This window comes from Somniosus microcephalus, unplaced genomic scaffold (assembly GCF_052327205.1).
Source record: "Somniosus microcephalus isolate GS21.2 unplaced genomic scaffold, FLI_Smic_1.0 unresolved_chr1, whole genome shotgun sequence".
In the NCBI taxonomy this organism is placed as follows: Eukaryota; Metazoa; Chordata; class Chondrichthyes; order Squaliformes; family Somniosidae; genus Somniosus; species Somniosus microcephalus.
In genome coordinates this window covers 32,899,664-32,926,129 of record NW_028225179.1, presented here as the reverse complement: position 1 = coordinate 32,926,129, position 26,466 = coordinate 32,899,664, and the positions used below count along the sequence as shown (strand labels likewise).

The window sequence follows — 26,466 nt, the reverse complement described above, 5'->3', positions numbered from 1 at the left end:
AGTGCTCAATGAGCTTCACGAAGGTCATCTGGGAGGGTTGAAAATGAAAAGCCTTGCTAGGGCTTATGTGTGGTGGCCGGGGATCGATCAGCAAATCGAGGACCTGACAAAGAGCTGCTCAGGATGCCAGAAGGTCCAAAATGCACCACCACATGCCCCTCTACACCCATGGGAGTGGCCCTCAACTCCATGGCAACGGGTGCATATTGATTTTGCTGGTCCATTCATGGACTCAATGTTTTTAATAGCCGTGGATGCGCACTCGAAATGGCCTGAGGTGATCAAAATGTCCTCCACCACCACAGAGAAAACTATTGCAGTCCTACGGACCATTTTTGCCAGGAACGGCTTGCCAGAGCAGATTTGCTCTGATAACGGACCACAGTTTGTGTCCGAAGAGTTTCGAAGATTTATGAAAAGGAATGGGGTAAGGCATTACACATCCGCCCCGTATCATCCAGCCACAAATGGATTGGCTGAGAGGTTCGTACAAACCTTTAAAAAAGCAGTAAAGGCCATGTGCGATGACGACATTCCACTGCAGCATAAGGTGGACAATTTCCTGTTAGCCTACAGAAATGCGACACATGCAGTCACCAACCAGGCCCCGGCCATGATGTTCTTTAACCGAAGGTTGAGATCTCGTCTGGATTTGCTCAGACCAAATGTAAGAAGAGATGTTGAGAGTAAGCAATTCCAGCACATCAATGAGAAGCCGACAAGGAGCTTCAATGTAGGGCAACCAGTCTTGGCCCGCGACTACCGAACAGAGAAATGGCAACCAGGAACGATATGCACACGGCAGGGGCCACTAATGTACACAGTGGATGTTGGGGAGAACATTGTGAGATGCCATGCTGACCAGATCCTAGAGTCACAGGAACGAGTCAACCCCATGTCTCGGCCATACGTACCTGGTGAGGAACCCGACGTACAGGTCGCATCTACCTCAGAAACAATAGCATTGGAAGCTGATGAATCAAATGACGACAGGGTGTTAGAATCGCCTCCGCACCAAGAGCGAGACACTCAGGAAAGGCGTTATCCAGAAAGAATCAGGAAGCCTCCCCAAAGACTGAATTGATAAATAGACTATTTTCAGTTAATGTTGCATGTTAAAAGTGTTAATTGTAATTAGTTGATATTTAATTGTTAAATGAGTGTTATGGTACTGTTAATCTAAAAGGGGAGGAATTGTAATGTATGTACCTTTAAGGGGGAGAACTACTTTTTACAGCTCCTGTATCCTGTCGTACCGGCAGTGACCACACCTGTATATAAACCCTGAGTAGTGATGTGTACAGTCAGTTGCAGTTTGAACCCTCATTCAGTAAACACCTGTTGATCGTTCCCTGCAGTCTTTGTCTGATTATTGAAGGACACAACATTAAGATACATGGATCTAACAGTAGGGGCTGGAGGAGATTACACAGATAGGGAGGGTTTGGGGCTGGAGGTTGTTACAGAGATAGGGAGGGTTGTAGGGGCTGGAGGAGGTTACAGAGATAGGGAGGGTTGAAGGGGCTGGAGGAGGTTACAGAGATAGGGAGGGTTGTAGGGGCTGGAGGAGGTTACAGAGATAGGGAGAGTTGTAGGGGCTGGAGGAGATTACACAGATAGGGAGGGTTGAAGGGGCTGGAGGAGGTTACAGAGATAGGGAGGGTTGTGGGGGCTGGAGGAGGTTACAGAGATAGGGAGGGTGGTAGGGGCTGGAGGAGGTTACAGAGATGGGGAGGGTGGTAGGGGCTGGAGGAGGTTACAGGGATAGGGAGGGTTGTAGGGGCTGGAGGAGGTTACAGAGATAGGGAGGGCTGTAGGGGCTGGAGGAGGTTACAGAGATGGGGAGGGTGGTAGGGGCTGGAGGGTGTTACAGAGATAGGGAGGGGTGGAGGGGTGGAGGAGGTTACAGAGATAGGGAGGGTTGTAGGGGCTGGAGGAGGTTACAGAGATAGGGAGGGCTGTAGGGGCTGGAGGAGGTTACAGAGATGGGGAGGGTGGTAGGGGCTGGAGGGTGTTACAGAGATAGGGAGGGGTGGAGGGGTGGAGGAGGTTACAGAGATAGGGAGGTTTGTAAGGCTGGAGGATGTTACAGAGATAAGGAGGGTTGTAGGGGGCTGGAGGAGGTTACAGAGAGAGGGAGGGTTGTAGGGGCTGGAGGAGGTTACAGATATAGTGAGAGTTGTAGGGGGCTGGAGGGTGTTACAGAGATAGGGAGGGTTGTCGGGGCTGGAGGAGGTTACAGCGATAGGGAGAGTTGTAGGGGGCTGGAGGAGGTTACAGAGATAGGGAGGGTTTGGGGCTGGAGGTTGTTACAGAGATAGGGAGGGTTATAGGGGGCTAGAGGAGGTTACAGAGATAGGGAGGGTTGTAGGGGGCTGGAGGAGGTTACAGAGAGAGGGAGGGTTGTAGGGGCTGGAGGAGGTTACAGAGATAGGGAGGGTTGCAGGGGCTGGAGGAGGTTACAGATATAGGGAGAGTTGTAGGAGGCTGGAGGGTGTTACAGAGATAGGGAGTGTTGTAGAGGCTGGAGGAGGTTACAGAGATAGGGAGGGTTGTAGGGTTCTGGAGGAGGTTACAGAGATAGGGAGGGTTGTAGGGCTGGAGGAGGTTACAGAGATAGGGAGGGTTGTAGGGGGCTGGAGGAGGTTACAGAGAGAGGGAGAGTTGTAGGGGGCTGGAGGGTGTTGCAGAGATAGGGAGGGTTGCAGGGGCTGGAGGAGGTTACAGAGATAGGGAGGGTGGTAGGGGCTGGAAGAGGTTACAGAGATAGGGAGGGTTGTAGGGTTCTGGAGGAGGTTACAGAGATAGGGAGGGTTGTAGGGCTGGAGGAGGTTACAGAGATAGGGAGGGTTGTAGGGGGCTGGAGGAGAGAGGGAGGGTTGTAGGGGCTGGAGGAGGTTACAGAGAAAGGGAGAGTTGTAGGGGGCTGGAGGGTGTTACAGAGATAGGGAGGATTGCAGGGGCTGGAGGAGGTTACAGAGGTAGGGAGGGTTGTAGGGGCTGGAGGAGGTTACAGAGAAAGGGAGAGTTGTAGGGGGCTGGAGGGTGTTACAGAGATCGGGAGGGTGGTAGGGGGCTGGAGGAGGTTACAGAGATAGGGAGGGTGGTAGGGGCTGGAAGAGGTTACAGAGATAGGGAGGGTTGTAGGGGCTGGAGGAGGTTACAGAGGTAGGGAGGGTTGTAGGGGCTGGAGGAGGTTACAGAGATAGGGAGGGGTGTAGGGTCTGGAAGAGGTTACAGAGATAGGGAGGGTTGTAGGGGCTGGAGGAGGTTACAGAGATAGGGAGGGGTGAGGGCCATGCAGGGATTTGAACAGGAGGATGAGAATTTTAGGGGCTGGAGGAGGTTACAGAGATAGGGAGGGGGGCGAGGGATGTGAAGGGATTTGAACAGGAGGATGAGAATTGTAGGGGCTGGGGGAGGTTACAGAGATAGGGAGGGGGGAGAGGGATGTGGAGGGATTTGAACAGGAGGATGAGAATTGTAGGGGCTGGGGGAGGTTACAGAAATAGGGAGGGGGGAGAGGGCCATGGAGGGATTTGAACAGGAGGATGAGAATTGTAGGGACTGGAGGAGGTTACAGAGATAGGGAGGGGGGAGAGGGCCATGGAGGGATTTGAACAGGAGGATGAGAATTGTAGGGGCTGGAGGAGGTTACAGAGATAGGGAGGGGGCAAGGGCCATGGAGGGATTTGAACAGGAGGATGAGAATTGTAGGGGCTGGAGGAGGTTACAGAGATAGGGAGCGGGGAGAGGGCCATGGAGGGATTTGAACAGGAGGATGAGAATTGTAGGGGCTGGAGGAGGTTACAGAGATAGGGAGGGGGCAAGGGCCATGGAGGGATTTGAACAGGAGGTTGAGAATTGTAGAGCTGGAGGACGTTACAGAGATAGGGAGGGGGCGAGGGTCATGGAGGAATTTGAACAGGAGGTTGAGAATTGTAGGGGCTGGAGGTTGCAGTGTATGTAACCTGTAGTACCTTAAGAGGATACCTTAAGGTGATGGACTACTTTTCAATGTCTCCTGTACATTGTAGTACCGGTGTTGACCACACCGGTATATAAACCCTGCGGAGCAAAGTGTACCTCAGTTCCCCCCTGACCCTCAATCACTAAACACCTGTTTACTTACTTCTGTAGCCTCTGTCCTGTTATTCTGTATAACTGCACTTGTGAACACAGACTCAACAGTGGCGACGAGTCTGATCGTACCTAGCGGCAGTTTTGCATCCAAGGAAGCTTCGTCCTCAGGAACGGGCGTCGAAAAAGGGCATCAGCCCTCAACATCCTGCTGAGCACTGCATCGCACGGGAGGCCATCAGGAACACGGGTTGGTTTTCTGGCCACGAAGTCCAACATCGGCAACAGGCAGTGATCATCACCTCTACGACAGCGGCGGGTAAGCCCGATCGAGCGGCACGGGGGGGGAAGTCGGCCGAGTTGTCAGTGGGGGAAGGGGAGGGAAAATGAAGAAAAGGGCGGAGAACATGACCGCAGCCGATGTCAGGGGCCGGACTACAATCGGGGCAGAGACGCGCAGCAGCCAGAAAAGCGTTTTATTGCCACAAGGACCACGGGAGCGGCGGGGCAACGAGAGCAGCAGCGCAAGGAAAATAAAGGCAGGAAGGACCGCTGGGAGGCGTGGACGGCAACAGCGCGGGAATCGCCATCTTGAGTCGGCGGGGGAAGAAGACAAGCGCGGGAAAAGCCGCCATCTTAAATTTAAAAAAAAGTCATCATATTAAATAATATCCGAAGGGAAAGGAGAAACTCAGCAAGGATGCCAAAAACGGGTAACATCACTGCTTTTGATAACGATGTGGAAGATTGGGCCACTTATGTGGAACGCATCGAAGTTTACTGTACAACGAATGATGTACCGGATGATAAGAAAGCACTAACCCTATTAAACTCGATGGGTGTGAAGACGTACAGGTTATTAAGGAACCTGGTGACCCCAGACAAACCGGTAGGGAAGAGTTTCGCGGATATTGTTACTATCCTGCAAGAGCATTTAAACCCCACACTGCTGCTGATAGCGGAACGATTTAAATTCTACAAAAGAATTCAACTTAAAGAAGAAAGCAACGCTGAATTCCTAACAGAACTGCGCAAGTCATCAAAGTACTGCCAGTTCGGAACAGGACTAGCAGACGCACTGAGAGATAAGTTTGTGTGTGGGCTCCTAAGGGAAGGAACCCAGAAGCAACTGCTAGAGGAAAAGGATCTTACGCTGGACAAAGCTTTCAGCATTGCAGCATCCCACGAGGCAGCAGCACGGGGCGCTGCAGAGATACAGCAAAGGCCACTGGAATTCAGCACCAATGAAATGGCATTGGACACAGCAAAGTGCTATCGTTGCGGAAGGACAACGCATGACCAGAACCAGTGCTGGTTCAAAGACAAAGAATGCAGGCAATGTGGCAAACTTGGTCACATAGCGAGAGTATGCCGGTCAGGAAAGAAGACCAGCAGCAAAAAGTCACCGCAGGAGAAGTACAAAAAAGTACACAAGGTGACAGAGAACAGTTCGGATGAACAGAAGACGGATTCAGACTCCAGCAGTAAGGAACTGGGTTGTCTGAAAATACATAATGTGGGTAACACAGCAGACCACCAAACTATCTGGGTCATGCTCCGGATAGCAGGAGTCCAAGTGAAGATGGAATTGGACACAGGGTCGGCATTAACGGTCATGAATAAGCAAGATTACAAAAGGTTATTCTCGCACATTCCCCTGAGGGATACGGAGATTGTATTGAAAACATACACGGGGCAAATAGTATACCCCAAAGGAAAGATAAAAGTAAATGTGGTTTACAATGGTAAAGAAAGTCAGAAAATGGACTTGTATGTGTTACCTGATGGAGGTCCGCCACTACTGGGACGGGAATGGATCCGGAGAATAAATTTGGACTGGCATTCCATACAAGCACTGACTGTGGATGCCTGTAAGGAGGACGACGTCAAACCTAAACGACTGTCCAAAATCTTAGACGATGCTAAGGAGGTGTTCCAACAGGGACTTGGAACACTGAAAGGAATTACGGCAACCATCAAGGTTGAAGAACATGCAAACCCAAAATTTTTCAAAGCTTTATGCGATACGACCTGCTGTGGAAGCAGAGCTGGAAGGGCTAGAACGTTCAGGGGTACTGTCCAAGGTGGACTGGAGCGAATGGGCTACACCCATTGTTCCTGTCATGAAGCGTTCGTTGAGCAACAAGCCGGGGGAACCTGGGAAGGTTCGCATCTGTGGCGATTTCAAGATCACTGTTAATCCAGTTCTTCACACGGTGCAATATCCGCTTCCGCGGATTGAAGATAGCTTCGCTTCGCTGTCTGGCGGGAAGCACTTCACCAAGATAGACCTGGCGCAGGCATACCTACAGATGGAAGTTGATGAAGCGTCATGACAGTATCTCACGATCAACACACATAAGGGCTTGTATCGGTATAATAGGCTGATTTTTGGAGTGGCATCGGCTCCAGCGATTTGGCAAAGGGCCATGGAGCAGGTATTGCAGGGAATCCCAGGCACACAATGCTACCTGGATGACATCCTGATTACAGGAGATAACGATAATGATCACCTCGCGAATTTGGAGCAGGTGCTCATCAGATTGAAAGAATATGGGCTAAGAGCTAATCGCCAGAAATGCGAGTTCTTTCAAAAGCGAATCTCGTACTGCGGCCACGTCATTGACCAGGAGGGGCTCCATAAGTCACCTGACAAGATCGAAGCTGTTGTCAAAGCTCCAGCACCGGAAAATGTATCCCAGTTGAGGTCGTTCCTCGGGTTGGTTCACTATTACCACAAGTTTCTTCCAAATTTATCCACGGTGTTACACCCGCTAAACACTCTTTTGCAAACGGGAATACCATGGAAGTGGAGTGATGATTGTAAGCGGGCTTTTCGAAAGAGCAAGGCACTGATCACCTCTAAGGAAGTGTTTGCTCACTTTAACCCAACGCTGCCTATTCGCTTAGCTTGTGATGCTTCTCCATATGGTATCGGGGCAGTGCTCTCACATAAGTTTCCAGATGGCTCGGAAAGGCCAGTCGCTTTTGCATCCAGATCATTGACCTCCGCTGAGCGCAACTATGCTCAGATAGATAGGGAGGCTCTCAGCCTCGTGTGGGGAGTTAAGAAATTTAACCATTACATGCAAGGCCAAAAGTTTACGCTGCTGACAGATCACCAGCCGTTGGTTTCCATTTTCAACCCTAAGAAGGGTGTTCCGGTAATGACGGCGCAGAGGCTTCAGAGATGGTCCCTTTTCCTAGGGGCACATCAATATGATATTGAATTCAAAGGTACAAAGCAACATGGAAATGCTGATGGGCTGTCGCGCCTGCCACTACCTACAGCGGAAGAGGCACCGGCAGTTGACCCTGTCGAGATATTTCACTCGACCATCATAGAAACATAGAAGATAGGAGCAGGAGTAGGCCATTCGGCCCTTCGAGCCTGCTCCGCCATTCAACGAGATCATGGCTGATCATCCAAACCCTAGCACCCGGTCCCTACACCGACAGCCATCCCACCCAAGCCCTATCCCCGTAACCCCACATATTTAATCCCCCCTAACACTAAGGGCCAATTTTTTTTATCATGGCCAATCAACCTAACCCGCACATCTTTGGACTGTGGGAGGAAACCGGAGCACCCGGAGTAAACCCACGCAAACACGGGGAGAATGTGCAAACTCCACACAGACAGTCACCCGAGGCCGGATTTGAACCCGGGTCCCTGGCGCTGTGAGGCAACAGTGCTAACCACTATGCCACCGTGCTTCGAATGCTTACCAGTCACCAATGCGGGTATTGAGAGAGAGACCCGAAATGACCCGACACTGTCTCGGGTCTACGACTTGACAGTGAAGGGATGGCCAGCACATGGCGACCCACTGTTACCAGCATTCTCAGCCAGACGAGAACAGCTGTCCGTATGTCATGGAACATTGATGTATGGAACAAGGGTGATTATTCCTCCTAAATTAAGGGAGGGAGTTCTAAAAGAATTGCACAAAGGTCATCTGGGGGGAGTCAAGATGAAAAGCCTTGCTAGGGCTTATGTGTGGTGGCCAGGTATCGACAAACAAATAGAGGATCTGACTAAAAGCTGCTCAGGGTGCCAAAAAGTTCAGAACGCACCTCCAATTGCACCGCTGCATCCGTGGGAATGGCCTTCAGCCCCATGGCAACGTGTACATATTGACTTTGCAGGTCCATTCATAGATTCCATGTTTTTGATAGCAGTAGACGCACATTCTAAATGGCCAGAAGTGATTAAGATGTCGACCACTACCTCTGAGAAGACGATTGCAGTTCTAAGAACCATATTTGCAAGGAATGGATTGCCGGAGCAAATATGTTCAGACAACGGACCACAGTTCGTGTCAGAAGAATTCCAGAAATTCATGAAAAAGAATGGGGTGAAACACTATACATCTGGCCCATATCATCTGGCTACAAATGGGTTGGCCGAGAGATTTGTACAAATGTTCAAAAAGGCGATAAAGGCCATGAGTGAAGATCATATTCCACTACAACACAAGGTGGACAATTTCCTAATGGCGTATCGAAATGCCACGCATGCAGTGACAAATCAAAGCCCTGCCATAATGTTCTATAACAGGAGGTTGCGGTCCCGTTTGGATTTGTTAAAACCCAATGTGCGACGGGAAGTCGAAAACAAGCAATTCCAGCATGTAAGTAAAAAGGCCACTCGTAGTTTTGAAATAGGACAACCAGTGTTGGTCAGGGACTATAGGGATGATAAATGGCAACCTGGGACAATTTGTGCACGACAGGGACCCTTGATGTACACGGTAGACGTTGGAGAGAACGTAATACGACGTCATGCTGACCAACTTGTGGAATCGAGAACAAGGGTCGACCCCATGTCTACGGCAGAGACACCAGTTGAAGAACTTATTGAGCCTGTAGCATCTACCTCAGACTCGAACGTATCGGATGATGTTGAATCCATAGGAGATCAAGTGGATGAGTCACCCCAGCAACGGGAACCAGAGATCCCTGAAAGGCGTTATCCGGGCCGGATCAGGAGGCCTTCTCAGAGACTGAATCTTTGAACAGTTCTTGTGTGTAAATTGTATATATGTTATCCATGTAGTGTATTAATTGGGGGTGTCCACTGTTAAGCTAAAAGGGGAGGAATTGTAGTGTATGTAACCTGTACTACCTTAAGAGGATACCTTAAGGTGATGGACTACTTTTCAATGGCTCCTGTACATTGTAGTACCGGTGGTGACCACACCGGATTATAAACCCTGCGGAGCAAAGTGTACCTCAGTTCCGCCCTGACCCTCAATCACTAAAGACCTGTTTACTTACTTCTGTAGTCTGCTTTTATCGGTATATCAGGAGGAAAAGACTGGTAAAATCCCAAGTCGGTCCCTTGCAGTCCGATTCGGGAGAATATATAATGGAGAATAAGGAAATGGCAGACCAATTAAACTCATACTTTGGTTCTGTATTCACAAAGGAGGACACAAATAACCTCCCAGGAATATCGGCAAACATAGGGACTAATGAGAGGGAGGAGCTGACAGAAATTAGTATCTCTAGGGATATGGTGTTGGGTAAGTTGAGGGGACTGAAGGCCGACAAATCCCCGGGGCCTGATAAACTACATCCTAGGGTACTTAAGGAGGTGGCCCTGGAGATAGCAGATGCTCTAAGGATCATCTTCCGGAACTCCATTGACTCGGGAACAGTACCCGTGGATTGGAGGGTAGCTAATGTTACCCCAATATTTAAAAAGGGGGGTAGAGAGAAAGCAGGGAATTATAGACCAGTAAGCCTTACATCGGTTGTGGGCAAAATGCTAGAGTCCATTATTAAGGATAAAATAGCGGAGCACTTGACAAATGGGGAAAGGATCGGACAGAGTCAACATGGATTTACAAAGGGTAAATCGTGTTTGACTAATCTGCTGGAATTTTTTGAGGAGGTAACTGGTAGAATAGATGGGGGAGAGCCAGTGGATGTGGTGTACCTTGACTTCCAGAAAGCCTTCGATAAGGTTCCACACAAAAGATTATCATGCAAAATTAAGGCTCATGGGATTGGGGGCAAAGTATTAACGTGGATAGAGAACTGGCTGGCAGATAGAAAACAGAGAGTTGGAATAAACGGCTCGTTTTCGGAGTGGCAGGCAGTGACCAGCGGGGTGCCGCAAGGATCTGTCCTGGGACCCCAGCTGTTCACAATATATATAAATGATCTGGATCAGGGAATTGGATGCAATATTTCCAAATTCGCTGACGACACTAAACTAGGAGGAGGGGTGGGCTCTGATGAGGATGTCAGGAGGCTACAGTGCGATTTGGACAGGTTGGGGGAATGGGCGGATACGTGGCAGATGCACTATAATGTGGATAAATGCGAGGTTATCCACTTTGGGGGTAAAAACAGGAGGGTAGATTATTATCTAAATGGCAATAGATTGGGAGATGGGGAAGTGCAGAGGGACCTGGGTGTTCTTGTGCACCAGTCACTGAAGGAGAGCATGCAGGTGCAACAGGCGATTAAGAAGGCAAATGGTATGTTGGCCTTCATATCAAGGGGGTTCGAGTATAGGAATAGGGATACCTTACTACAGCTGTACAAGGTGCTGGTGAGACCGCATCTGGAGTATTGTGTACAGTTTTGGTCGCCCCATCTGCGGAAGGATGTTCTTGCCATGGAAAGAGTGCAACGGCGATTCAACAGGCTGATACCTGGAATGGCGGGAATGACCTACGAAGAGAGATTAAATAGTTTGGGCTTGTACTCACTGGAGTTTAGAAGATTGAGAGGGGATCTCATCGAAACATATAAAATTATGGCAGGCCTGGACAGGCTGAATTCAGAGAGAATGTTTCCAATGGCCGGGGAGCACAGAACCAGGGGCCACAGTCTAAAAATAGCGGGCAAATCATTTAAAACAGAGATGAGGAAGAATTTCTTCACTCAAAGAGTGGTGAGCCTGTGGAATTCCCTGCCACAGAGGGCTGTGAAGGCTAATTCAATAAATATTTTCAAGAGAGAATTGGATATATTTCTGAAGGCTAAGGGGATTAAGGGTTACGGAGAAAAGGCGGGGACGGGGTACTGAACTGGTAAGATCAGCTATGATCTCAGACGAAGATCAGCCATGATCTCATTGAATGGCGGAGCAGGCTCGAAGGGCCGAATGGCCTACTCCTGTTCCTATCTCTATGTATATGTGTCCTGTTATTCAGTATAACTGCACTTGTAAACACAGACTCAACAGAGGAGGTTACAGAGATAGGGAGGGGAGCGAGGGCCATGGAGGGATTTGAACAGGAGGTTGAGAATTGTAGGGGCTGGAGGAGATTACAGAGATAGTGAGGGGGTGAGGGCCATGGAGGGATTTGAACAGGAGGATGAGAATTGTAGGGGCTGGAGGAGATTACAGAGATAGGGAGGGGGGCGAGGGCCATGAAGGGATTTGAACAGGAGTTTGAGAATTGTTGAGGTTGGAAGAGGTTACAGAGTAATGGAGGGGGGCGAAGGCCATGGAGGGAGTTGAACAGGAGGATGAGAATTGTAGGGGCTGGAGGAGGTTACAGAGATAGGGAGGGGATGAGGGCCATGGAGGGATTTGAACAGGAGGATGAGAATTGTAGGGGCTGGAGGAGGTTACAGAGATAGGGAGGGGGCGAGGGCCATGGAGGGATTTGAACAGGAGGATGAGAATTGTAGGGCTGGAGGAGGTTACAGAGATAGGGAGGGGGGAGGGCCATGGAGGGATTTGAACAGGAGGATGAGAATTGTAGGGCTGGATTAGGTTACAGAGATAGGGAGGGGACGAGGGCAGGGCCATGGGGGGATTTGAACAGGAGGATGAGAATTGTAGGGGCTGGAGGAGGTTACAGAGATAGGGAGGGGGGAGGGCCATGGAGGGATTTGAACAGGAGGATGAGAATTGTAGGGCTGGATTAGGTTACAGAGATAGGGAGGGGACGAGGGCCATGGAGGGATTTGAACAGGAGGATGAGAATTGTAGGGGCTGGAGGAGATAACAGAGATAGGGAGGGGGGTGAGGGCCATGGAGGGATTTGAACAGGAGGATGAGAATTGTAGGGGCTGGAGGAGGTTACAGTGATAGGGAGGGGGGTGAGGGACATGGAGGGATTCGAACAGGAGGATATGAATTGTGGGGCTGGAGGAGGTTACAGAGATAGGGTGGGGGTGAGGGCCATGGAGGGATTTGAACAGGAGGATGACAATTGTAGGGCTGCAGGAGGTTACAGAGATAGGGAGGGGGGCGAGGGCCGTGGAGGGATTTTAACAGGAGGATATGAATTGTGGGGCTGGAGGAGGGTACAGAAATAGGGAGGGGGCAAGGGCCATGGAGGGATTTGAACAGGAGGATGAGAATTGTACGGCTGGAGGAGGTTACAGAGATAGGGAGAGGTGTGAGGGCCATGGAGGGGTTTGAACAGGAGTGTGAGAATTGTAGGGCTGGAGGAGGTTACAGAAATAGGGAGGGGGCGAGGGCCATGGAGGGATTTGAACAGGAGGATGAGAATTGTAGGGGCTGGAGGAGATAACAGAGATAGGGAGGGGGGTGAGGGCCATGGAGGGATTTGAACAGGAGGATGAGAATTGTAGGGGCTGGAGGAGGTTACAGTGATAGGGAGGGGGGTGAGGGACATGGAGGGATTCGAACAGGAGGATATGAATTGTGGGGCTGGAGGAGGTTACAGAGATAGGGTGGGGGTGAGGGCCATGGAGGGATTTGAACAGGAGGATGAGATTTGTAGGGACTGGAGGAGGTTACAGAGATAGGGAGGGGGCGAGGGCCATGGAGGGATTTGAACAGGAGGATGAGAATTGTAGGGGCTGGAGGAGGTTACAGAGATAGGGAGGGGGCGAGGGCCATGGAGGGATTTGAACAGGAGGATATGAATTGTGGGGCTGGAGGAGGTTACAGAAATAGGGAGGGGGTGAGGGCCATGGAGGGATTTGAACAGGAGGATGAGAATTGTACGGCTGGAGGAGGTTACAGAGATAGGGAGAGGTGTGAGGGCCATGGAGGGGTTTGAACAGGAGTGTGAGAATTGTAGGGCTGGAGGAGGTTACAGAAATAGGGAGGGGGCGAGGGCCATGGAGGGATTTGAACAGGAGGATGAGAATTGTGGAGGTTGGAGGAGGTTTCAGAGATAGGGAGAGGTGTGAGGGCCATGGAGCGATTCGAACAGGAGGATATGAATTGTGGGGCTGGAGGAGGTTACAGAGATAGGGAGGGGGCGAGGGACATGGAGGGATTCGAACAGGAGGATATGAATTGTGGGGCTGGAGGAGGTTACAGAAATAGGGAGGGGGTGAGGGCCATGGAGGGATTTGAACAGGAGGATGAGAATTGTGGGGCTGGAGGAGGTTACAGAGATAGGGAGGGGGGTGAGGGCCATGGAGGGATTTGAACAGGAGGATGAGAATTGTAGGGCTGGAGGACGTTACAGAGATAGGGAGGGGAGCGAGGGCCATGGAGGGATTTGGACAGGAGGATGAGAATTGTAGGGCTGGAGGAGGTTACAGTGATAGGGAGGGGAGCGAGGGCCATGGAAGGATTTGAACAGGAGGATGAGAATTGTAGGGGCTGGAGGAGATTACAGAGATAGGGAGGGGGCGAGGGCCATGGAGGGATTTGAACAGGAGGATGAGAATTGTAGGGCTGGAGGAGTTTACAGAGATAGGGAGGGGAGCGAGGGCCATGGAAGGATTTGAACAGGAGAATGAGAATTGTAGGGGCTGGAGGAGGTTACAGAGATAGGGAGGGGCGAGGGTCATGGAGGGATTTGAACAGGAGGATGAGAATTGTAGGGCTGGAGGAGGTTACAGAGATAGGGAGGGGACGAGGGCCATGGAGGGATTTGAACAGGAGGATGAAAATTGTAGGGGCTGGAGGAGATAACAGAGATAGGGAGAGGGCGAGGGCCATGGAGGGATTTGAACAGGAGGATGAGAATTGTAGGGGCTGGAGGAGATTACAGAGATAGGGAGGGGGCGAGGGCCATGGAGGTATTTGAACAGGGGGATGAGAATTGTAGGGCTGGAGGAGGTTACAGAGATAGGGAGGGGGCGAGGGCCATGGAGCGATTTGAACAGGAGGATGAGAATTGTAGGGCTGGAGGAGGTTACAGAGATAGGGAGGGGGCGAGGGCCATGGAGGTATTTGAACAGGGGGATGAGAATTGTAGGGCTGGAGGAGGTTACAGAGATAGGGAGGGGGCGAGGGCCATGGAGCGATTTGAACAGGAGGATGAGAATTGTAGGGCTGGAGGAGGATACAGAGATAGGGAGGGGACGAGGGCCATGGAGGGATTTGAACAGGAGGATGAGAATTGTAGGGCTGGAGGAGGTTACAGAGATAGGGAGGGGGCGAGGGCCATGGAGCGATTTGAACAGGAGGATGAGAATTGTAGGGCTGGAGGAGGATACAGAGATAGGGAGGGGAGCGAGGGCCATGGAGGGATTTGAACAGGAGGATGAGAATTGTAGGGCTGGAGGAGGATACAGAGATAGGGAGGGGACGAGGGCCATGGAGGGATTTGAACAGGAGGATGAGAATTGTAGGGCTGGAGACGGGCGATGTTACGGAGGTGGGAGTAGGAGGTCTTGGTGGTGGAGAGGACATGGGGTTGGAATCCAATCTCGGGGTCAGATAGGACGGGGAGGTTGCGAGCAGTCTGGTTGAGCCTCAGAGACTTGCCATGGAGAGGGATGGTGTCGGTGGCTGGGCAACGGTGTCTGTGGCGGGGTCCGAAGACAATGGCTTGGTTCTTCCCGGGGATGTTGCGGGGGTGCGGAGAACTCAGCAGCAGATCTGCTGAGGCCTCTCGATAACAATCCTCGCGTGGTTTTGGGGAGGTGGCTGTGTTTGGGATCTTCCTCTGCCGCTAACGCCAGCCTCCGTTACCTCCTCAGGGTCTCAGTCTGCGATGAAGACAAGCTGAGCCACAATGAGTTCATTGGGGAGACCCGGGTGGCACTGCGGAGGCTGAAACCCGACCAGTGGAAACACTTCAATATCGTCCTGGAGAGATTCCCGCCGGTGAGGAGGGGGCGAAGGGGAAGGGGATGGTCGAAGGGACCCGTGGAGGACCCGTACCCCGGGGAGAGTTGGTGCCCGTGGGGACCCGTACCCCGGGGAGAGTCAGTGCCCGCGGGGACCCGTACCCCGGGGAGAGTCGGAGCCCGTGGGGACCCGTACCCCGGGGAGAATCGGTGCCCGCGGGTACCCGTACCCCGGGGAGAGTCGGTGCCTGTGGGGACCCGTACCCTGGGGAGAGTCGGTGCCCATGGGTACCCGTACCCCGGGGAGAGTCGGTGCCTGTGGGGACCTGTACCCCGGGGAGAGTCGGTGCCCATGGGTACCCGTACCCCGGGGAGAGTCGGAGCCCGTGGGGACCTGTACCCCGGGGAGAGTCGGTGCCCGTGGGCACCTGTACCCCGGGGAGAGTCGGCGCCCGTGGGGACCTGTACCCCGGGGAGAGTCGGTGCCCGTGGGGACCTGTACCCCGGGGAGAGTCGGTGCCCATGGGCACCTGTACCCCGGGGAGAGTCGGTGCCCGTGGGCACCTGTACCCCGGGGAGAGTCGGCGCCCGTGGGGACCTGTACCCCGGGGAGAGTCGGAGCCCGTGGGGACCCGTACCCCGGGGAGAGTCGGTGCCCGTGGGTACCCGTACCCCGGGGAAAGTCGGTGCCTGTGGGGACCTGTACCCCGGGGAGAGTCGGTGCCCATGGGTACCCGTACCCCGGGGAGAGTCAGTGGCCATGGGGACCTGTACCCTGGGGAGAGGCGGGGCCGAGGCGGGGTGGCTATTTGGACGGAACACATTGATTGTATTCTAAAATTCTCGTCTCTTTCCAACAGCTCCCGTCGCCAACAGCAATGACGACAGCTTTGAGAGGGATCTCCTTCTATCTGAAAGAGGTAACGTCTCAAAATCAGGAATCAACTCTCTCAGGAAGCTATCTGTACACTGACTGGTGTCTCTCAGTCCCTCTCTCTCAGGGAGATATCTGTACACTGACTGGTGTCTCTCAGTCCCTCTCCCTCAGGGAGATATCTGTACACTGACTGGTGTCTCTCAGTCCCCTCTCTCTCAGGGAGATATCTGTACACTGACTGGTGTCTCTCAGTCCCCTCTCTCTCAGGGAGATATCTGTACACTGACTGGTGTCTCTCAGTCCCTCTCTCTCAGGGAGATATCTGTACACTGACTGGTGTCTCTCAGTCCCTCTCTCTCAGGGAGATATCTGTACACTGACTGGTGTCTCTCAGTCCCTCTCTCTCAGGGAGATATCTGTACACTGACTGGTGTCTCTCAGTCCCTCTCTCTCAGGGAGATATCTGTACACCGACTGGTGTCTCGCAGTCCCTCTCTCTTAGGGAGATATCCGTACACTGACTGGTGTCTCTCAGTCCCTCTCTCAGGGAGATATCTGTACATTGACTGGTGTCTCTCAGTCCCTCTCCCTCAGGGAGATATCTGTACACTGACTGGTGTCTCTCAGTCCCTCTCTCAGGGAGATATCCGTACACTGACTGGTGTCTCTCAGTCCCTCTCTCTCAGGGAGATATCTGTACACTGAGTGGTGTCTCTCAGTCCCTCTCTCTCAGGGAGATATCTGTACACTGACTGGTGTGTCTCAGTCCCTCTCCCTCAGGGAGATACCTGTACACTGACTGGTTTCTCTCAGTTCCTCTCACTCAGGGAGATATCTGTACACTGACTGGTGTCTCTCAGTCCCTCTCTCTCAGGGAGATATCTGTACACTGACTGGTGTCTCTCAGTCCCTCTCCCTCAGGGAGATATCTGTACACTGACTGGTGTCTCTCAGTCCCTCTCGCTCAGGGAGATATCTGTACACTGACTGGTGTCTCTCAGTCCCTCTCGCTCAGGGAGATATCTGTACACCGACTGGTGTCGCTCAGTCCCTCTCTCTCAGGGAGATATCTGTACACTGACTGGTGTCTCTCAGTCCCTCTCTCTCAGGGAGATATCTGTACACTGACTGGTGTCTCTCAGTCCCTCTCTCTCAGGGAGATATCTGTGCACTGACTGGTGTCTCTCAGTCCCTCTCTCTCAGGGAGATATCTGTACACTGACTGGTGTCTCAGTCCCCTCTCTCTCAGGGAGGTATCTGTACACTGACTGGTGTCTCTCAGTCCCTCTCCCTCAGGGAGATATCTGTACACTGACTGGTGTCGCTCAGTCCCTCTCTCTCAGGGAGATATTTGTACACTGACTGGTGTCTTTCAGTCTCTCTCTCTCTCTCTCTGTCTCTCTCTCCCTACTCTCTGTCTCTGTCTGTCTCTCTCTCTCTCTCTCCCTACTCTCTGTCTCCGTCTCTCTCTCCCTACTCTCTGTCTCTGTCTCTCTCTCTCTCTCTCTCTCTTTCTCTGTCCCTTGTTAGATCCGTGATTCTGAGAGTATGATGTTTTTCAATAACTACACGGATGCTGTAACTTAACAATCAACAGGTGTTTACTGGAGTAGGGTAGTCTCAAGACTGACAGTACAGAGGCATGCTCAAGGCTTATATACAGGTGTGGTCACTGCCGGTACTACAGTATACAGGAGCTGTAAAAGTAGTTCTCTCTGAAAGGTACATACACTACAATTCCTCCCCTTTTAGATTAGCAGTACCCATAATATTCAAATAACAATTAACACTTTAACATGTACATTAAACAACAATAGTCCATTGATAGATTCAGTCTTTGGGGCAGCTTCCTGATCCTTTCGGGATAGTGCCTTTCCTGAGGTTCTTGTTCTTGGTGCGGAGGCGATTCTGGCCCCTTTTCGTCGGTTAGTTCATCGGTTTCCACGGCTACTGGTTCTGAGGTAGATGGTGCCGGTATGTCGGGGTCATCCCCAGGTACGCGAGACATGGGGTTGACTCGTTCCTGTGACGCTAAGATCTGATCGACGTGGCGTCTCACAATGTTCTCCCCGACATCCACTGTGTACATTAATGGCTCCTGCCTTGTGCATATCGTTCCGGGTTGCCATTTCTCTGTTCGGTAGTCACGGGCCAAGACTGGTTGTCCTACGTTGAAGCTCCTTGTCGGCTTCTCATTGATGTGCTGGAATTGTTTATCCTCAACATTTCTTCGCACATTTGGTCTGAGCAAATCCAGACGAGATCTCAACCTTCGGTTAAAGAACATCATGGCCGGGGTCTGGTTGGTAACTGCATGTGTTGCATTTCGGTAGGCTAATAAGAAATTGTCCACCTTATGCTGTAGTGGAATTTCATCATCGCACATGGCCTTTATCGCCTTTTTAAAGGTTTGTACGAACCTCTCAGCCAATCCATTTGTGGCTGGATGATACGGGGCGGATGTGTAATGCCTTACCCCATTCCTTCTCATAAATTTCCGAAACTCTTCGGACACAAACTGTGGTCCATTATCAGAGCAAATCTGCTCTGGCAAGCCGTTCCTGGCAAATATGGTCCGTAGGACTGCAATCGTTTTCTCTGTAGTGGTTGAGGACATTTTTGTCACCTCAGGCCATTTCGAATGAGCATCCACTGCTATTAAGAACATTGAGTCCATGAATGGACCAGCAAAATCAATATGCACCCTTTTGCCATGGAGATGAGGGCCACTCCCATGGATGTAGAGGGGCTTGTGGTGGGGCGTTTTGGACCTTCTGGCATCGACCTCTAACAACTTCGCTTCAGGGATGGATCCCCGTGAGGTGGTGCAGAACTGTAGGTAAGTTCGGATCTGTTCGTCGCCAGTGTAACGTCCGTGTGTAATTGAGACACGGACTGCAGGAGTTGGTTATAACAGGTGTTTACTGAATGGAGACAAAACTGGAACTACTGTACAAAGTTACTACACAGGCTTATATACCGTGGTGGTCACTACTGGTACTGCAGTATACAGGGGCTGCAGAATATAGTTCCTTCTTCAAAGTACATACACTACACTGGAGCCTTGACTACTGCCTCAATCTTTTCAGGGGACTTATGTAACCCCTCTTCATCGATAACGTGGCCACAATACGAGATCTGCTTCTGGAAAAACTCGCACTTGTGGCGATTAGCTCGTAGCCCATATTCCTTTAATCTGGTGAGCACCTTCTCCAGGTTGGCGAGGTGATCACTGTCATTTTCGCCCATGACCAGGATGTCGTCCAAATAACACTGGGTCCCTGGAATCCCTTACAAGACTTGATCCATCACCCTTTGCCAAATAGCCGGAGCCGATGCTACCCCGAACACCAACCGGTTGTATTGGTAGAGACCTTTATGAGTGTTGATCGTGAGGTATTGTTTCGAGGCTTCTTCTACCTCCATTTGCAAGTACGCCTGGGCTAGATCAATTTTGGTGAAGCGTTTACCTCCAGATAGCGAGGCGAAAATATCCTCAATTCGTGGAAGCGGATATTGTACCGTGTGAAGGACTGGGTTCACTGTCACCTTAAAATCCCCACAGATGCGGACCTTCTTTGGTTCCCCAGGTGTATTACTCAATGACCTCTTCATTACAGGAATGATGGGTGTAGCCCACTCGCTGCAGTCTACTTTGGACAGTACTCCTGAACGTTCCAACCCTTCCAGCTCTGCTTCGACGGCTGGTCTGATCGCATAAGGCACTGGTCTGGCCTTAAGAAACATTGGGCTTGCGTTTTCCTCTATTTTAATCGTTGCTGTTATGCCTTTTAGTGTTCCGAGTCCCTCCTGGAACACTTCCTGTGCGTCAGTTAGCATTTTTGACAGTCATCCAGGTGTGACGTCGTCATCCTTTTTGGCCTCAACCTTCAGTGCCTGTATGGAATGCCAATCTAATTGTATCTTCCGGATCCATTCACGTCCTAGCAGTGGTGGTCCTCCATCTGGCAATACATATAAGTCCATTTTAGGTATTTCCTGGCCTTTGTATATCACTTTCACCCTTATTTTTCCTTTGGGGAAAACTTTTTGCCCCGTGTACGTCTTCAAGACAATCTCTGTAGCTTTCAAGGGTATATGTGAAAATAGCCGCTTGTCATCCCTTTGGTTTATGACTGTTAGGGCTGATCCTGTGTCCAATTCCATTTTCACTTGGACTCCATCTATCTTGAGTGTAACCCAGATAGTCTGGTGATCCTCCATTTTGGTTACCTTATGTAGTTTCGGACAACCCAGCTCCTTGCTTCTGGAGTCTGTATCACTTTTCTGTTCGTCTGAATTACTGTCCATCACCTTTTGTACCCTTTTGTACTTCTCCTGTGGAGATTTCTTGCTGTTGGTTTTCTTCCCAGACCTGCAGACTCTTGCTATGTGTCCTGCTTTTCCACACTGTCTGCACACTTGGTCCTTGAACCAACAATCCTTCTGGTCGTGTGTTGTTCTGCCGCAGCGATAACACTTCCCTGTTCCATAGGACATTTCTTTGGTGCCATATTCTTGCGGTCTCCGTTGTATGTCTGCAGCGCCCCTTGCGGCTGCTTCGTGTGATACTGCCATGCTGAAAGCCTTGTCCAGCGTAAGATCCTTTTCTGATAGAAGCCGTTTCTGGGTTCCTTCACTTTGAAGCCCACACACAAACTTGTCCCTTAACGTATCTGCTAGTCCCACTCCAAACTGGCAGTGTTTCGATAGCTTGCGCAGTTCTGTTAAGTACTCAGCATTTCTTTCGTCTTTATGTTGGTTCCTTTTATGGAACTTAAATCTTTCTGCTATCAGCAGCGGTGTGGGGTTTAAGTGGTCCTGTAGGATTTCTAGTATGCTTTCGAAATTCTTATCCACGGGCTTCTCTGGGGTTATTAGGTTTCGCAGTAACCCATAAGTTTTTGCACCCATGGAATTTAACAAAACCAGTGCTTTCCTAGCATCTGGCACTTCATTCGCCCTGCAGTACACCTCAATACGTTTCACATATGTCGCCCAATCTTCGACTTCATTGTCGAACGTAGAGATACTGCCACTCTTCGGCATCCCTGGGTGTGATTTAACTGTCAAAAATGGCGTCCCCCGCGCTCTCCCTTCTTCTCCGCTGGCACAAAATGGCGTCTCCCACGCTTTCCTTTCTTCCCACGCTCGCCCTTCTTCTCCGCTGCGGCTTCTAAAAATGGCGTCCTCCCGCGCTCTTCCTTCTTCTCCGCGGCTCAATGGCGTCTCCCGCGCTCTCCCTTCTTCTCCCCGCGGACACTGTTCAGCCCTTGAGCCCTGGCTGTGCTCTGCGTGTTTTTTTTTCTGTGCGCCTTTCCCGTTTCCCGCCGCTCGGTCCTGAACCCGGCTGCTGCTTTACCCTCTCTCCGTTTTGTTTTTTCCTCGATGCCGCTCGGTTTTTCAACCCCCGGCTGCGCCCTGTACGCTTCACCCTCTCTCTTACCCCGTCGATTGCTGCTCGGCTTTTTCTCTGCCGTCGGTCGGCTCCAGCCGCCGCTGTCCGGGGAGGGTCTGCGCTGTACCTGTCGTCAGTCTGTTGCTAATCGTCGTGGCTGGGGGAACCAAAGCCCGGCTCTCCACAGCCTCCCCTGCGATGGTCACTCTCTGCCAGACGACTGGGCGGTTTGCTCGTGGTCGACGCCCGTGCTTCTGGCCTCGAGTTTCTTCCACCGCCCTCCCGGAGTGAACCCTCAAAGGGAAATGCAGAGTTTGCAGGTAGATTCGAATCGACACTCGTCGCCACTGTTAGATCCGTGATTCTGAGAGTATGATGTTTTTCAATAACTACACGGATGCTGTAACTTAACAATCAACAGGTGTTTTACTGGAGTAGGTAGTCTCAAGACTGGGGGTACAGAGGCATGCTCAAGGCTTATATACAGGTGTGGTCCACTGCCGGTACTACAGTATGCAGGAGCTGTAAAAGTAGTTCTCTCTTAAAGGTACATACACTACATCCCTCTGTCCCTCGCTCTCTGTCCGTCGCTCTCTGTCTCTCGCTCTCTCTGTCTCTCTCTCTGTCTCTCTGTCTCTCTGTCTCTCTCTCTCTCTCCCTCTTTCTCTCGCCCCACTCTCTCTCTCTCTCTCTCTCTTCTCCCCCCTCTGTCTCTCTCTCTCTGTCTCTCTCTCTCTCTGTCTCTCTCTGTCCTCCCTCCCTCCCTCCTCTCCCCCCTCTCTCTCTCTCTTTCTCTCGGTCTCTCTCTCTCTCTCTCTCTCCCCTCCCTCTCCTCTCTCTCTCTCTCTCTCCCCCTCTCTCTCTCTCTCTGTCTCTCTGTCTCTCTCTGTCTCCCTCCCTCTCTCCCCCCCCTCTCTCTCTCTCTCTTTCTCTCTGTCTCTCTCTCTGTCTCTCTCTCTCTCTCTGTCTCTCTCTCCCTCCTCTCTCTCGCCCCACTCTCTCTGTCTCTCTCTCTCTCTCCCCTCTCTCTCTCTTCCTCTTGCCTGACTGTGATCAGGTGTCCCCACTGCTGAGGCCCATGATTCAGGACTGTCCACGTCACTGTGCTGTATTGGAGAGCCCAGTAATTAGCGGGTGTTGGTGCGGTGGAAAACATGACCATGTTGTCAGAGAGTGGCTCGGATCAGTGGGCTGTGATTCCCCCCCGTCCCATGTCTGTCCTTAACCCTACAGCTGCTAAACCCTGACCCATGCTCAGCCCTGGCCTCTCTGTTACCTCACCCTGTCTGGTCCTGAGCCCCACACAGAGAGCAGGGAAAGGCCCAGGCTCCACCCCCGGCCTGTGCTGAGCCCCACATGCACAGAGAGCAGGAAAGGCCCAGGCTCCACCCCCGGCCTGTGCTGAGCCCCACACACACACAGAGCAGGAAAGGCCCAGGCTCCCACCCCCGGCCTCTGCTGAGGACCCACACACACAGAGAGCAGGAAAGGCCCTGGCTCCATCCCCCGGCCTGAGCTGAGCCCCCACACACAGAGAGAGCAGGAAAGGCCCAGGCTCCACCCCCGGCCTCTGCTGAGGACCCACACACACAGAGAGCAGGAAAGGCCCTGGCTCCATCCCCGGCCTGTCCTGAGCCCCACACACAGAGAGAGCAGGAAAGGCCCAGGCTCCACCCCCCGGCCTGTCCCTGAGCCCCACACACAGAGGGGAGCAGGAAAGGCCCAGGCTCCACCCCCCCGGCCTGTCCTGAGCCCCACACACAGAGGGAGCAGGAAAGGCCCAGGCTCCATCCCCGGCCTGTGCTGAGCTCCACACACAGAGAGAGCAGGAAAGGCCCAGGGCTCCATCCCCGGCCTGTGCTGAGCTCCACACACACACAGAGCAGGAAAGGCCCAGGCTCACCCCCGGCCTGTGCTGAGCCCCCACACACACACAGAGCAGGAAAGGCCCAGGCTCCATCCCCGGCCTGTGCTCAGCCCCACACACAGAGAGCAGGAAAGGCCCAGGCTCCATCCCTGGCCTGTGCTGAGCCCCCACACAGAGAGAGCAGGAAAGGCCCAGGCTCCACCCCCGGCCTGTGCTCAGCCCCACACACAGAGAGAGCAGGAAAGGCCCAGGCTCTATCCCCCACCTGAGCTGAGCCCCACACACAGAGAGCAGGAAAAGGCCCTGGCTTCCATCCCCGGCCTGTCCTGAGCCCCACACACAGAGAGAGCAGGAAAGGCCCCAGGCTCCATCCCCGGCCTGTCCTGAGCCCCACACACAGAGGGAGCAGGAAAGGCCCAGGCTCCACCCCCCGGCCTGTCCTGAGCCCCCACACACAGAGGGAGCAGGAAAGGCCCAGGCTCCCACCCCCCGGCCTGTCCTGAGCCCCACACACAGAGGGAGCAGGAAAGGCCCAGGCTCCATCCCCGGCCTGTGCTTGAGCTCCACACACACACAGAGCAGGAAAGGCCCAGGCTCACCCCCCGGCCTGTGCTGAGCCCCACACACACACAGAACAGGAAAGGCCCAGGCTCCATCCCCGGCCTGTGCTCAGCCCCCACACACAGAGAGAGCAGGAAAGGCCCAGGCTCCATCCCCGGCCTGTGCTGAGCCCCCACACAGAGAGAGCAGGAACGGCCCCAGGCTCCACCCCCGGCCTGTGCTCAGCCCCACACACACAGAGAGCAGGAAAGTACCAGGCTCCACCCCCGGCCTGTGCTGAGCCCCACACACACAGAGAGCAGGAAAGGCCCAGGCTCCATCCCCGACCTGTGCTGAGGTTATTTCCTGGGCCTTGCATGAATAATGTTAACATCAAATTCGCTGCCTTCTCTGCCACATCAATCTCATTCTTACCCTTCTCTCTCTCACCTTCTCCTCCCTCCCTCTCTCTCTCCCTTTCCCCCTCCCTCTCTCATTCTCTCTTCCCCTCGCTCCCCACTCTCTCTTTCTCCCCCCTCGCTCCCTCACTCTCTCCCTCACTCTCTCTCCCCTCGCGCTCTCTCTCTCCCTCCTCGCTCTCTCTCTCCTCCCTCGCTCCCCACTCTCTCTTTCTCCCCCCCTCGCTCCCTCACTCTCTCTCCCCTCTCTCTCTGCCTCACTCCCTCACTCCCCACTCTCTCTTTCTCCCCCCTCGCTCCCTCACTCTCTCTCTCCCTCACTCTCTCTCCCTCGCTCTCTCTCTCTCCCTCCCTCTCTCTCCCTCGCCTCTCTCTCTCTCCCTCCTCGCTCTCCTCGCTCCTCCCTCGCTCCCTGTCTCTCTTCTTCTCCCCCCTCCCTCTCCTCCCTCACTCTCTCTCACCCTCGCTCTCTCTCCCTCCCTCGCTCCCACTCTCTCTTTCTCCCCCCCTCACCCTCACTCTCTCTCCCTCACTTTCTCTCTCCCTGCCTCACTCCCTCGCTCCCACTCTCTCTTTCTCCCCCCCTCGCTCCCTCACTCTCTCTATCCCTCTCTCTCTGCCTCATGCCCTCGCTCCCCACTCTCTCTTTCTCCCCCCTCGCTCCCTCACTCTCTCTCTCTCCCCCCCTCTCCTTCCTCGCTCCCTCACTCTCTCTCTCTCTTTCCCTCTCCGTCACTCTCTTGCTCCCTCAACTCGCTCTCTCCCTCACTCTCTCTCTCCCTCTCTCGCCCAGTTGGACGATGAGCAGCAGTTGGAGGAGCGCGGCCGGATCCTGATCGGTTTGCAGTATGGCTCTCAGCGCTGTGGGCTGGTGGTCTCCCATCTTGCGATGCGCTCACTTGGCCGCGATGGACGCCAACGGCTTCTCCGACCCCTACGTCAAAATGTAAGTACAATGAAAGGCGGCCTTATGCCGTTAAAGAGCCTGGCCCACTCTGAGAGGCCTCACTTCCGTTCAGGGCCCCAGGCCTCACTCTCCCGCTCAGGCCTCACTCTCTGATAGGCCCCAGGACCACCACACACGCTCCAGCCCCAGGCCACACTGTGTCTGACAGGCGCCAGGCCCTCACTCCCGCGTGGGCATCACTCCCCTGATAGGCCGCAGGCCTCACTCTCCTCACTCGGGCCCCTCTCTCTTGCTCAGGTCTCACTCTCACTCAGGCCGCAGGCTTCACTCTGGGTGCGAGCAGCTGGTGGCGGCTCTCCTCAGCCCGAATTAGTGATTGGAAAACAGGAGCTTTCTCCTCCCAGCTCACCCTCGATCAGCTGTACGTGGGAGGACAAGGGAATTGGAGCGTGAAGAGTCTTCTGAAAAACCCGGCCTGGAATTCTCACTCTGTTAAAAGAGAGAGAGAGAGAGAGACAGAAAGAGAGAGGGAGAGAGAGAGAAAGAGACAGAGAGAGAGAGAGACAGAGAGACAGAGAGAGAGACAGAGAGAGAGAGAGACAGAGAGAGAGAGAGAGACAGAGAGAGAGAGACAGAGAGAGACAGAGAGAGAGAGGGAGAGAGAGAGACAGAGAGAGAGAGACAGAGAGAGAGACAGAAAGAGGAGAGGGAGAGACAGAGAGAGAGGAGAGGAGGGACAGAGAGAGAGGAGGGAGATAGAGAGAGAGGACAGAGAGAGAGAGACCAGGGAGAGAGAGACAGAAAGAGAGACAGAGAGAGAGAGACAGAGGAGAGAGAGGACAGAGAGACAGACAGAAATAGAGAGAAATAAACTGGCAGACTACCTCACGACCATCAGAGACACAAAACAGAGGACCAGACCCCTCACCAGGTACAGACTAAGCGACCACCAACTGGAAAATTGAAAAAGGCAGATACAAGAAATCCTGGCAGCCTAGAGAGAATAGAATATGCGATCAATGTTCCTGGCTGGCGAGGTTGAAACAGAAATGCATTTCCTCCTAAAATGCGAAAAATTCAAACACATCAAGAAACATATTATTCAACAAGCTAAGCCAAACAACCCCAGATTTCAAGGAATTGGATGACCTGTCAAAATTGAGATTAGTCCTGGGAGAAGGGAGACAGACCATACCTTGGGGCCAAATATGTAAACAACATGTCACAAACCTGAGGACTGTTTTAAAAATTAAGACTGTTTAAAATTAATATTGAACGTACCAAATGAAGTACAAAGGACTGTTTAAAATTAATATTGTTTCAAAGTAATATTGTATGTACCCAACAAATGTCAAATCGATTGACACCTACAGAATGTTGGAAAAACTGTACCTTTTTGCTATG

At 52.5% G+C, this 26,466-nt stretch overlaps 1 protein-coding gene across 1 annotated transcript in view; it reads left to right on the top strand.

The window, feature by feature from the left end:
• doc2a (double C2-like domains, alpha) overlaps window positions 1-26,466 on the top strand; it is a 117,155-nt gene that overhangs the window by 64,962 nt on the left and 25,727 nt on the right. The window contains 4 exon segments of the mRNA XM_085974403.1: window positions 14,965-15,091; window positions 15,915-15,974; window positions 24,949-25,035; window positions 25,037-25,101. Of these exon segments, the coding sequence (XP_085830529.1) occupies window positions 14,965-15,091; window positions 15,915-15,974; window positions 24,949-25,035; window positions 25,037-25,101 (339 nt within the window).